This window comes from Hypanus sabinus, chromosome 2 (genome assembly GCF_030144855.1).
Source record: "Hypanus sabinus isolate sHypSab1 chromosome 2, sHypSab1.hap1, whole genome shotgun sequence".
In the NCBI taxonomy this organism is placed as follows: Eukaryota; Metazoa; Chordata; class Chondrichthyes; order Myliobatiformes; family Dasyatidae; genus Hypanus; species Hypanus sabinus.
This window is the reverse complement of record NC_082707.1, coordinates 19,797,381-19,810,842: the sequence shown is the minus strand read 5'-3', so window position 1 is coordinate 19,810,842 and position 13,462 is coordinate 19,797,381. Positions and strand designations below refer to the sequence as shown.

Below are 13,462 nucleotides of genomic sequence, written 5' to 3'. Positions count from 1 at the left end.
CAAGGAATGTGTAGGCCCCTGGATCGTTACTCATTGGAATTTAGAAGGACTGGGGTATCTCATTGAAACCTTTTGAATATTGAAAGGCCTAGACAGAGTAGATGTGGAAAGGATCTTTCTCATAGTGGGGGAGTCTAGGACAAGAGGGCACCGCCTTGGGATAGAGGGGCGTCTATTTGAAACAGGTAAGGAGAAATTTCTTTAGCCAGAGGATGGTGAATTTGCGGCATTAGTTACCACAGGCAGCTGTGGAGGCTGGGTGTAATTAAGGCAGAGATTGATAGGTTCTTGATTGGCCATTGTATCAAAGGTTACAGGGTGAAGGCCAGGGAATGGGGCTGAGAGGAGAAAAAAGGATCAGCCATGATTTAATGGCAGAGCAGACTCGATGGGCCAGATGGGCTAATTCTGCTCCTATATCTTGTAGTCTTAAATATATTGGCCAACCAATAGCCCAAAGATTGATACAAAGTCAAATAAATAAAGTAAGATGAAAGGTTTGGAACTTTGACCAAATTGGTTGACTTTTGGTGATATTGTGACAATTACCTTAGATGTTTACGTAGCAGTTTTGTGATAAATTCTCACATGATGGTTCACAAGCTGGTAAAGTATGGAATCAAAAGCTTTAGATTCTGATATGTAGAACATTTGAAAGAGTGGCTCTAATTTAAAAGTTCCATCTGTCTGAGAGCTTGTGAATCCTCCCAGGAAAGGGAATCAAAAACTAGAAGGCACAGGTTTAAGGTGAGAGGGAGAAATTTTAAAAAGGTCTTAAGAGGCGACTTACTCAAGTAGAGTTTAGTGTGTGGTATAGAATGAGCTGTCATAGGAAGCAACATTTAAGACATTGATAGAAAAAGCTAACATAGATATGGGCTAAATGTGGCAAATGTGACTAGCCTGGGGGGGGGGGGGGAACCTTAGTTAACATGGAAGATTAGGGCCAAAGGATTGTATTACTCCCACAACTCTCAATCAAAGAAAAATTTGGAAAAGTTCCCGGAGGAGTGGATAACAGAGTCACCCTGTACCTTCAGTATCTTGTTAGATGATAGGGCACATAATCTGAACTATTCCTATTGGCTGCAGAAGGTCACGGTGCATTAATATGCAGAGCAGAAAGATTACTCCAATGTGATTTGTAAGGAATGTTCTTCCAGAAACTCTTGGGAGCCCACAAAGGTATCACTAGTGCTACTTCCGTCCTGTGAAACGAACAGCTGAAGAATTTAAACATGGAAACCAAGAGAAATGTGTAAGTATAGAAAGTGTAAAGCTTGTTGCTTTTCTGTGGTTGTTTGAGTTACTGTAACCTTCCTGTCACCTTGACTCAGTCTGGCCACTCGTATTAACAAGGTGTTTTGGGTTACTGAACTGCTGCTCACTGGATGTTTCTTGTTTATTTTTGTACCTCTTTCTGTAAACTCTAGAAACTGTTGTGCCTGAAAACCCCAGATCAGCAGTTTCTGAGATACTCTGACCACCCCGTCTGGCACCAACAATCATTCCATGGTCAAAGTCACTCAGAATGCTGCTCTTCCCCATTCTGATGTTTGGTCTGAGCAACAACTGAACATCTAGACCGTGCCTGCTGGCTTTTATGCATCTTGTGAGATGTGATCTAGGTGACCATGATGAGAAAGGCCAGATTGACAGGAAGGCGACAGTAATACCACGCTACAACAGGGATGTGAAATAAAAATAAACATCCTTGAAAACAACACGTCCAACCTTGAAGAGGATGGGCTACAGCAGCAGAAGACCATGAACACACACTCAGTGGCGATTTTATTAGGTGTAGAGATAACTACTAAATTGGTCACTGAGTGTCTGCTCTCCTGTTTCTGTCTTCCTTGCTTGGAGTTATTCCGGCGGTTCAGCAGCTCCCCGGGACTGTGTCAATATTTAAAACAAGACTCCGGGAATGATTCGCTAATGCTTCGCATGCGGGGAGTAATCAAGGGTCCCGAAGATTTAGCACCTCCCTCTCCCACTTCATCACGTTAAAGTTTTTTTAAAGAGCCGGCACTGCCCCGTTTAACTTGTTATAGGCGGCGTTATTCGCTGTACACACGTCGGTAGCTTCGCGTTGAGGTGAAGTTCTTCGGGTGCAACACAAATCCGAGAAGCTATCTCACCGACATGAAGTTGCTCCTGGACGGCTCCCAGTGACTGGACAATGCCAGCAGATCTCTATCACACCCGCTCAGCAAAATCCAATCTCACCTTTGCCTCTCCCGCGGCAGCTCGGTGAGACAAGTCGAGTCGGTTTATTTTTCATCCTCTAATCTTCGGGTGGTCCCTTCATGCGAGGTAACCTCTGGGGAGCAGAGCGAACATGGGGATTAGACTGCTTTCCCTCGCTGTGGCCGCGATGCTCCTGGGTTACTATGTCTACCTCCCTCTCCCGGAGACATTGGACGAGAGGTGGAAAGTGATGGTAGTCGACGCTTGCTTCCGAAGTTTGGAACATCTGGTAAGCTCTCTAAAGCGCTCCCGGACTGAAAGCGAAGTATTAGTACGCCTGCCGCATTTGTGTGATTGCATTGCAACTTTAACGACCGCGGTAGCCTTGCCCCGAGATTCCCAATAAGGCTGCTGGTGACTCTCCCTCCACTCCCGGAGCCGTTAGGGTGCCTCAAAGCCTCTGTTCAATTAAAATGATCTTTTGATGCACTTTGAATTATATTTTATTAATTTATTTCTGGCCGCAAGCCCTATGCGCGGCATGTGTTTTGCGGGTGCAAAGGAACGGTGTTTAGTTTGGTTGCATGGAAGGGGCGATATGGTAGCATAGTGGTTAACAAAACACTTTACAGTACCAGCGATGCGGGGGCAATTTCTGTTACTGTCTGCAAGGCGTTTGTAGCTTTCCCCGTGACTCCGTGGGTTTCCTCCAGGTGCTCCGGTTTCCTCCCAGAGTCTAAAGACCTACCGGTTGGTAGGTTACTTGGTCATTGCAAATTGCCCTGTGATTAGGCTAGAATTAAATCGGAGGAGAATTGCTGGCCCGTGCTGCTTGGAGGACCTATTTCGTGCTGTACCTCAATAAATAAATACAGTCAGGTGGCAATAAAGGTGAGCTTGAACTTGATGTAACTTTGTCTATTTGTAAAAACAAGTTGATACATTCCTGAACATCCAAAGGGTCCAGTATGACCTCAGTACAGGAATGACATTCTGAGATGCATTTTGAAGTTAACTTTGCAGCCCAGCACACTCAGGAGGGAATTAATCTCTGTTGCCTATTGTTCTTCACCTGAGTACTTGCCCTCTGTGAGATTCCCTGTCCTCTGAATAGAACAATACCAGATACCTTCCACTTCATACATCTTACACTCTCCTGAAATGTACATTGTACAGGTTATCAAGGAGTTTAAGTCAGGCCCCCTGCTATTTTCTTCACAATCTGGTTGAGGCTTTTTAAGCCGGTGATCAGACTGCACATGGAGTACTTTAAGGTACACAGAACGCTGGAGGAGCTCAGCGGGCCAGGCAGCATCTGTGGAAAACAGTCGACATTTCAGGCTGAAACCCTTCTTTGGTCCTGAAAGGGGCCTCGGCCCAGAGTTCCTCCCGCACCTTGCGTTTGCTGCTTTGGATCTCCAGCATCTGCAGATTTCCTCGTGCTTGGAGCAATTTTGAGCCCCTCACGCAGGCATCGGAGATGGTTCAGAGGAGTTTCAGAATAATGATCCCAGGGATGAAAGGGTTAACATATGAGGAGCATTTGATGGCTCCGGACCAGTCCTTGCTGGAGTTTATAATAACGGGGGGGATCTCACTGAAATCTATCGAATATTGATAGAGTGGATGTGGAGAGGATGTGACGGGTACCAGTACCAGACGGTACAGCCTTGGAATAGAGAGGCATTCCTTTAGGACCGAGATGAGGAGCAATATCTCTAGCCAGAGGGTAGTGAATATGAGGAATTCATTGTCACAGACAGCTCTGAAGGCCAAGTCATTGGAGATATTTAAATCAACAGTTAATCAGTGTTGATTAGTGAGGGCATCAAAGGTTACTGGGAGGTGGCAGGAGAATGAGATTGAGAGGGATAATAAATCAATTATGATGGAATGGCAGAGCAGACTTGATGGGCTGAATGGCCTAATTCTGCTCCTATGTCTTATGGGTCTGTGCTCTTATAGTTGATTTGCCTTTACTACCATCCTTAGTTAGAACATGGAGGGGTACAACACAGTAACAGGCTTGTGGCACACTAATTAAACTAGTCATTAAATGCCTAAATACACTGATCTGTTTTGCCTACCCAATGTCCCAAGGCTCGCCACCTTGTTGTGTTGTCTGGAGTTTAGCTCCTGGTACGGTCACCAATGGAGATAAGGTCAAGAGGAAAGTTCCAGATGGGCAATCCAAATAAGACCTGAACAGTGGAGCTGGCTGAAGATGATGACTCATCGTAATGGTAATGAAGATGGAGGAAGGCTGCAGCAGTGAAGGGTCCCCAGTCACTTTGCATTCCACGCAACTTGACCCTGACTCCAAGGACCACATGGTGGCTGCACATGCATCAGTCTCCCTACGTTAAAGTCACCCACGGGCGTTCTCCATTAAGGGAATGCCCCCTTGCATCATACTCAACTTGAATGGTTGCACTGCAATGCAATGCCCACATCTCTTCATATTCATGTAACCTATCAAAGAGTCTTTAAGGCACTTCTGTCATATTTGCCATCGTTAGCAGCGCATTCCAGGCACCCATCTCCCAGTGCATGTATATAAAACCACACACATCTCATTGGAATTTACCCACCTCCACCCCCCGCCGTCACATTGAATGCCCACTAGTATTAGACATTGCAATCCCTGGGGAACAGAGGATACCAACTATCTACTCTGTTTATGCCTCTCATAATTTTAGAAGCTTCTTACATTAGGTCTCCTCTCTGTCTGTGCTGCTTCAGAGAAAACAGACCAAGTTCAATTATCCTGGGGCTGGGGGTGGAGTGGTGGGGAAGCTTTCTTGTGCTACAATCCTTTAGATAAAGGCTCTTCCAGAGTTGGGACAATGTAGATCCAATTCAGGATTGTGACTTGGAGGACAACCTGCTGCTCTGTTACTTGTTGGTTGTACAGGTCAAGGGTTTGCGGGGGAATAGGAACTAGAACACCAGAGCAGGTAACGGAGTTGTTGCAGGGGAAGATGTTTTAAGCCAACGTACAAAGCCAGAAATCAAAATGTTGAGCATGGTGGGACTATATTCTGAGCTGTATCTATATCAATGCGATGAGTATTGGAGGAAAGGAGGATGATCTTGAAGCAAGGATCAGTACCTGGAACTATGACATTGTAGATATTAGTGCTACAGTGCCCAGGCTTGTGTATCTAGACAGCTAGGACACAACATCCAAGTTCGACCCAGAGCGATGGAGGACTCATCATCAGCAGCAGCCGTTAGTGAAACTTGGTTGCAGGAAAGTGCAGGGTTCCATTGTTTTAGTTGTGATAGAGCAGAAGGGATTGAAGGAGGAGAAATGGCATTCCTAGTCATGGAAAATGTCACAGCTGTGTTCAGTCAGGACAGATCGGAGAGCTCATCTACACAGCAGAAATCTGGCCAATGTTCACACGTGCATGGTGTTCTGCATAGGTATGTTCCATTGAGGCAGGGAGAGGATGGTGTAAAAGAACAATGCTGTGCGAAGGATGTAGTTGAAAAGAAAGGTCAAAAAAACTATAAGACCATAAGATATAGGAGGAGGAGTAGTTATTCGGCCCATCGAGTCTGCTCCACCATTCATTCATGGGCTGATCCAAACCTTCCAGTCATCCCCACTCCTCTGCCTTCTCCCCATACACTTTAATGCCCTGGCTAGGTACTATTAGGCTCTAGAAAATTACAAGGGTGCCAGGAAGGAGCTCAACAATGAAATTAGGAGAGCTAGAAGGGACTATGAGAATGCCTTGGAGAGCAGGATTAAGGAAAACCCAAGGGCATTCTACAAATATGTGAAGAGCAAGAGGATGAGCCGTGTGTGTATATGACCAATCAGGTGCGATAGTGGAAACACGTGCATGGAGCCAGGGGAGGTAGCAAAGGTAATTAATGAATGCTTCAGTATTTACCAGTGAAAAGGACCTTGGCACTTGTGGGGATGACTTGCAGCAGACTGAAGCACTCAAGTATAGAGACATTAAGAAAGAGGATATGCTGGAACTGTTGAAAGGTATTAAGTTAGATAAGTCACTGGGATTGGATGAGATGTACCCCAGGCTACTGTGAGAAGCGAGTGAGGAGATTGCTGAGCTTCTGGTAATGATCTTTACAACATCAATAGGGACAGGAGAAGTACCCAGAGGATTGGAAGGTTGCAAATGTTGTCCCCTTGTTCAAGAAAGGGAGTAGAGATAACCCAGAAATTATAGACCAGTGAGTCTTACTTCAGTGATTGGCAAGCTGAAGATCCTGAGAGGCAGAATTTTTGAGCACTTGGAGAGATCTATTTTGATTAGGGATAGTCAACATGGCTTTGTCAAGGGCAGGTCATGCCTTAAGAGCCTAACTGAATTATTTGAGGATGTAACAAAACTCATTGAAGGTAGAGCAGTGGATGTAGTGTATATGGATTTCAGTAAAGCTCACCATGCGAGGCTCATTCAGAAAGTAATGAGGCAAGGAGACTTCTGTGGATTCAGAATTGGCTTGTCTACAGAAGACAAAATCTGGTTGAAGATGGTTCATATTCTGCATGGAGGTCGGTCACCATGGGGATCTGTTCTGGGAGCCCTCCACTTTGTGATTTTTGTAAATGACCTGGATGAGAAAGTGGAAGGGTGGGTTAGTAAGTTTGCTGATGACATAAAAGTTGGGTATGCTGTGGATAAGTGGAGGGTTGTAAGAGTTTACAGCAGGGCATCGATAGGATGCAGAAATGGACTGAGAAGTGGCAGATGGAGTTCAACCCAGATAAGTGTGAAGTGGTTCATTTCAGTAGGTCCAATTTGAAGACAGAATATGGTATAAATGGTAAACTCTTGGCAGTGTAGAGGATCACTAAGACCTTGGGGTCCATGCCCATAGAACAGTCAAAGCACAGCATTGCTAAGACGGTGCATGGTGCGATGGCCTTCATCAACAGTGGGATTGAGTTCAAGAGCTGTGAGGTAATGTTAAAGCTACATAAAACCTTGGTTAGACCCAACTTGGAGTACTGTGTTCAGTTCTGGTCACCTCACTACAGGAAGGGTGTGGATACTATAGAGAGAGTGCCGGGGAGATTTATAAGGATTTTGTCTGGATTGGAGAGTGTGCCTTATGAGAATAGGTTGAGTGAATTTGGTGTTTTCTCCTTGGAGTGTTGGAAGATGAGAGGTGACCTGATAGAGCTGGGTAAGATGATGAGAGGCAGTGATCATGTGGATAGTCAGAGGCTTTTTCCTGGGGCTCAAATGGCCAACACAAGGGGGCATAGTTTTAAGGTGCTTAGGCATAGGTACAAGGGGGATGTCAGAAGTAAGTTTTTCACACAGAGTGGTGGGTGCATGGAATGCACTGCCAGTACAGTGGTAAAGGTGGATACAATAAGTTCTTTTAAGAGACTCTTAGATAGGTATATAGAGCTTAGAAAATTAGAGGGTTCTCGGCAGTTTTTAGAGTAGGTTACATGGTCGGTTCATCATTGTGGGTCGAATGGCCTGTAATGTGCTTTAGATTTCTACATTCTATATGTGTGGAACTGAGGATTAAGAAAAAGATGGCAACATTAATATATTATAGTCCGCTGGATTTAGAGGAGCAAATTTGTAGGGAAATCGCAGGCTATTGTAAGAAACATTTAACTTTCAACTTAAGGTATACCTATAAGGTATAGGAGGTTCATGAGAATGATCCCGGGAATGAGAGGGTTAATGTAAGTTGAATTTTTGATGGCTCTGAGGCTTTATTCATTGGAGTTTAGAAGAATTAGGGTGGATCTCATTACAATCTGTCAAATATTGAAAGGCCTAGGTGGGGTTGATGTTTCCTATAGTGGGGGAGTCTAGGGCAAGAGGGCACAACCTCAGAATAGAAGAATGTTCCTTCAGAACAGAGATGAGGAGGATATTTTTTATATAGGTGTATCTGTGGAATTCATTACCGTGGACAGCTGTGGAGGCCAAGTTCTTAAGTATAATTAAAGCAGAGTTTGATAGGTTATTGATTAGTAAGGGTGTCAAGGGTTAAGGAGAAAAAATCAGGCAAACAGGGTTGAAAGCAGTCATAAACCAGCCATGATAGAACTGTAGAGCATGCTGGATGGGCCGAATGGCCTAATTCTACTCCTATGCTTTGTGCTCTTGTGTTTGGGTCAGAATATTCTGCCTAATATCAGCTATCTTTTCCTATCCATCCCTTCCCCCCCCCCACTTCCCACATCTCTGCTTTTCCTACTGGTCTCACCCCCCACAATACGCACTTCCTGGAATTTCTGCTGTTGAACAAGTAAGTCAAATTGTTCCTCCTCACCAAAGAGCATATCTATAAGGAGCACTGCCACAGGAAAGCTGTATCCATCATCAAACAGCATCAGTATCCAGGCCATGCTTTCATGGTCTCAGTTGGCTATTGATCGACCATGAATGTTGAAACCTTGCTGTCTACATGATGTGCAAGCCTGGGCAGTATGATATGGAGAGTAAGCTGTTGCCCACGCAGTAGGCTCCACCTCTCCATGCATCTCAAGAATCCAAAGGAATAGCAAAGACCAATACAGATTGGCATCAGCAGCATTGCAGGAGTGGCTAGTCTGCGTTGACTCAACGTAGGATTGTCTGGGTTTTTAGACCATAAGGTATAGGAGCAGAATCAGGCCATGTGGTCTATCGAGTCTGTTCAGCCATTTCATCATGGCTGATCCAGTTTTCCTCTCAGCCCCAATGACCTGCTTTCTCTCTATATTCCTTCATGCCCTAACCAAACAAGAATTTATCAACTTCCATGTTAAATATAAATAAAGACTTGGGCTTCACAGCTGCCTGTGGCAAAGAATTCCACAGATTCACCACTCTCTGGCTAAAAAAATTCTTCCTCATCTCCATTCTAAAAGGATGCCCCTTAATTCTGAGGCTGTGTCCTCTGGTCTTAGACTCTCCCACCATAGGAAACATCAGCTTCACGCCAACTCTATCAAGGCCTTTCACCATTTGATAGGTTTCAATGAGGTCACCCCTCATTTTTATGAATTCTAGTGAACACAGGCCCACAGCTATCAAGCACTCTTCATATGACAAACCATTCAATCCTGGAATAATTTTCAGGAACCTCCTTTGAGCCCTCTCCAGTTTCCACACATCCTTTCTAAGATAAACATCACAAACCTGTTTGTAATATTCCAAATGTGGCCCAATCATTGCTTTATAAAGTTTCTACATCCGTGCTTTTATATTCTAGTCCTCTTGAAATGAATGCTAACATTGCACTTGCCTTCCACATCAAAGACTCAACCTGTAAAATAACCTTTAGGGAATCCTGCACATGGGCCCCCAAGTTTGCCTCTCAATTTTTAGTATTTTCTCTCCATTTAGAAAATAGTCAGCCCCTTCATTTCTTCTGCCAAAGTGCATGACCATACACTTCCCAACACTGTATTCCATTTGCCATTTCTTTGCCCATTCTCTTAATCTGTCTAAATTCTCCTGAGACCTCTCTACTTCATCAAAACTACCTGCTCTTCTAATTGTCTTTATATTGTCTGCAAACTTTGCAAGCCATCGATCCTATCATCCACAAACATACATCTTTGACATATAACATAAAAAAAATCAGGCCCAGCACTGACCTCTGTGGAACACCACTAGTCGCTGGCTGCCAACCTGAAAAGGCCTCCTTTATTCCCAGTCTTTGCCTTCTGCCAATCGGCCACCGCTCTATCCATGCTAGAATATTTCCTGTAATACCATGGGCTCGTAGCTTGTTAAGCAGCCTCATGTGTACACAACATCAACTGATCCTTCTTTGTCTATCCTGCTTCTTCTTTCTTCAAAGAATTCCAACAGATTTGTCAGACAAGATTTTCTCTTCAGGAAACTATGCTCTCTATGGCCTATTTTATTATGTGCCTCCAAGTACCCCAAAAACTGCATCTTTAATAATTGACTCCAACATCTTCCCAATCATGCAGTTCAGACTAACTGGCCTGCAGTTTTCTTTCTTCTGCCTCTCTCCCTTCTTGAAGAGTGGAGTGACATTTACAATTTTCCAGTCTTCCAGAACCAATCCAGAATCTAGTGATTCTTGAAAGATCATTGCTAATGCCTCCACAATCTCTTCAGTCATCTCTTTCAGAGCTGTGGAGTGTACAAAATCTTGTCCAGGTGACTTAACTACCTTCAAACCTTTCAGTTTTCCAAGAACCTTCTGTCTCGTTGTGATAACTTCACTCACTTCATGCCCCTGACACCTGCGAGTGTCTGCCATGGTGAAGTCTGATGCAAAATACTTATTCAGTCCATCTACTGTTTTGTTGTCTCCCATTACTACCTCTCCAGCATCATTTTCCAGTGGTCCAATATTGACTTTCAACTCTCTTTTACTCTTTATGGACCTGAAGAAACTTTTAGCATCAATGCTATTGGCTAGCTTACTTTTGTGTTCTATCTTCACTATTTTTAGCTGCCTTCTATTGGATTTTAAAGGCTTTCCAATCCTCTAACTTCCCATTAATATTTTCTCTATTACATTGCCTTCATTTTGGCTTTTATGTTGACTTTGACTTGTTAGCCACAGTTGTGTCATTTTCGTTTAGAATTCTTCTCCATCTTTGGGATGTATATATCCTGTGCCTTCTGAATTGCTTCCAGAAATTCCAGCCATTGTTGCTCTGCAGTCATCTCTGCCAGTGTTCTTTTCCAATCAATTCTGGCCAATTCCTCTCTCATGTCTCTGTAATTCTCTTTACTCCACTGTAATACTGATACATCTGATTTTGGCTTTTCCTTCTTCAAGTTTCAGGGTGAATTCGATCATTTATGATCTCACGCCCCTAAGGGTTCTTTTACCAAGCTCTCTAATCAATTCTGGTTCATTGTACAGCACCCGATCCAGAACAGCTGATCCCCTAGTGGGCTCACCATGAGCTGCTCTTAAAAAGCTATCCTGTAGGCACTCTAGAAATTCCCCCTCCTGCGATCCAGCACTAACCTGATTTTCCCAATCTGTCTGAAGATTGAGGTCCCCCATAACCATTGTGACATTGCTGTTTGCAATATATTCTGTGCCTTCTGAACTGCTTCCAGAAATACATGTATTTTTCCTCAGGGTTTGCTCTGAAAGGCACCCCCATGTGTGGATATAGCCACAAGGCAGGGGGCAGGGCCTCTGCGCCTTCTCCCGTCTGAAGAAATGCTTCTGCCAGGTTTAGTAGCGACGCCACACATGAAGGCAGGATTTGGACTTGGTTGTCAGAGGCTATTGAGTCACACGCCATTGGAAGCATTGAGTAGGCAGTGGGAGCTGATCCCCACCACCAGTCCCAGTTATGACAACCTCAAGGAACTATGCAACAATAATAAATCATTTTACTAGGGGATACATTTAAGGTGGGAGGGGGAATTTTTAAAGGAGATTTATGTAGATAATTTCCTTTTACAGAGTGGTAAGTGCCTGGAATGGGCTTCCATGGAACAGATTCATTGGAAACTCTTCCATTAGAAACAGATGCGATAATGGAATATCAAGCATAGAATGTACAGCAGTACAGGCCCTTTGGCCCACAATTTTGTACCGACTTTAAAACGTTCTGTAAGGTGAACCTAACCCTTCCTTACTGCATAGTCTACCATTTTCTTACATCCTTGTGCATATCTACAAGTCTCTTGAATATCTCTGATGTATCTGCATTTACTACTATCCCTGGCTGTGTGTTTTATATACCTACCATCTTTGTTACCTCGGATATTGCCCCCCATACTTTCTGCTAATCACCGTAACATGATGTTGTCTCCTATTAGTCATTTCTGCTCTTGGAAACTGGGTGTTGGCTGTCCACTCAATCTATCCTCTCGTATACCCCTATCAATTGTGCTCAAGAGGCTGAAAACACATGTAATAGAGGGATATGTATCATATGTGAACAGCAGAGACTTATCTGGTTCTGGCAATGTGTGGACCATGTGGGCCGAAGGTAGATTTCATTTTTTTTTGTTGTTGCCTTGGAAAAAGACTTCTCACATCCTTAAATACTTGTATTGATCAGTTTACTATTTTAAATGGTGGCGTCTTCCAGTAACATTGCAAATGATTTTCCCTTCCAAGCACTTATTTAAAAAAAACCTTTTCAACAGCACAGATGAATGAGTAGTTTATTGGCTGCTAAGTGCTTTAGAATGACTTGATAAATGCCGACTGTTTATTTATTTCCATAGATGTTGCCTGACATGCTGAGTTCCTCCAGCATCTTGTGCGTGTTACTTTTTAGAATGACCTGAAGTACTTACAAGAATGCAAAGCCTTTTCATTATAGTGTAGTCAAATCCAGTATCTGACATGTGCACAGGAAGGTTCTACGGACTGCAGCGATGGAAGTGACTGGTTAATCTGCTGTTACAAAGTACAAAGTGTGTGGGCATACCCAGCAAATCTATAGAATAGTAACTACAACAGGATCAATGAAAGACCAAGAGTGCAGAAGACTGCTCCCCCCTCTTAGGGTGCCACGGTAGCATAGTGAGTGGTTAGCACAACAATTTACAGTACAGGTGATCTGGGCTCAATTCCCACTGCTGCCTGGAAGGAGTTTGTACATCCTCCCCAAGACTGCATGGGTTTCTTCCTCTACGTGCTCTGGTTTCCTCCTATAGTCCAAAGACATACTATTTGTCATGTAAATTGTCTTGTGTTTAGGCTAGTGTTAAATTTGAAGGGCTGGAAGTGCTGCTCCATGCTGTATCTCAATAAAATAAAAAAATAAGACAACAAACTGCACATGTGCAAATGTAAATAAATAGCAATAAATAACAAGAACATGAAATAAGAGTGAGATCTTTGGTTCATTTTTATCGAGTGGCGTTATTTAAGCACTCTTTTTACTGGACTGAGGCTCGAATCTATAGCCTTCTCTCTCAGAAGGCAAGCAACCTACTGCTGAGCACTATAAAATGTTGCCTAAGCCACATTAGAGCCAATCTAGCACTATAATTTAGTGCTACATGCACCATTGGCAGAGCTCTATCCTTGTTTTCAAGGACATTGCCCAGTTTGTTGAGTTCTTAAACGCAGCAGTATTTCCAAGGTCAGGAAACAGCTTCAAGATCAACGGAATTGCTTCCAGTTTGACTGAGCTTTTCATAATACAATCAGGGGACATTTGTTAGGTATACTTGGATGCAAATATCTAATCAGCAAATCATGTGGCAGCAACTCAAGCAGAAAAGCATGCAGGATATGGTCAAGTGATATGGACAAGATCCAAGATGGCGGCGTCCTTTAACATCTTTGGACTATTTTTACTGTGCCC

The 13,462-nt window shown here is 43.6% G+C and overlaps 1 protein-coding gene across 2 annotated transcripts in view; it reads left to right on the top strand.

Annotated features, from left to right (window-relative positions):
- The first annotated feature begins 1,146 nt into the window (after positions 1–1,146).
- The window catches only part of LOC132406755 (arylacetamide deacetylase-like), a 48,990-nt gene continuing 36,674 nt past the window's right edge, over positions 1,147–13,462 (top strand). Inside the window, exon 1 of one of the 2 annotated variants that reach the window (XM_059992706.1) lies at positions 1,147–1,258. Coding sequence is in view for 1 of the 2 variants with exons in the window: in XM_059992698.1 (XP_059848681.1) it covers positions 2,342–2,479 (138 nt within the window). In the remaining variant the exon portion in view is untranslated. Of the gene's footprint in view, positions 1,259–1,928; positions 2,480–13,462 lie in introns of those variants that run through there. The other variant, XM_059992698.1, reaches the window with a different exon arrangement.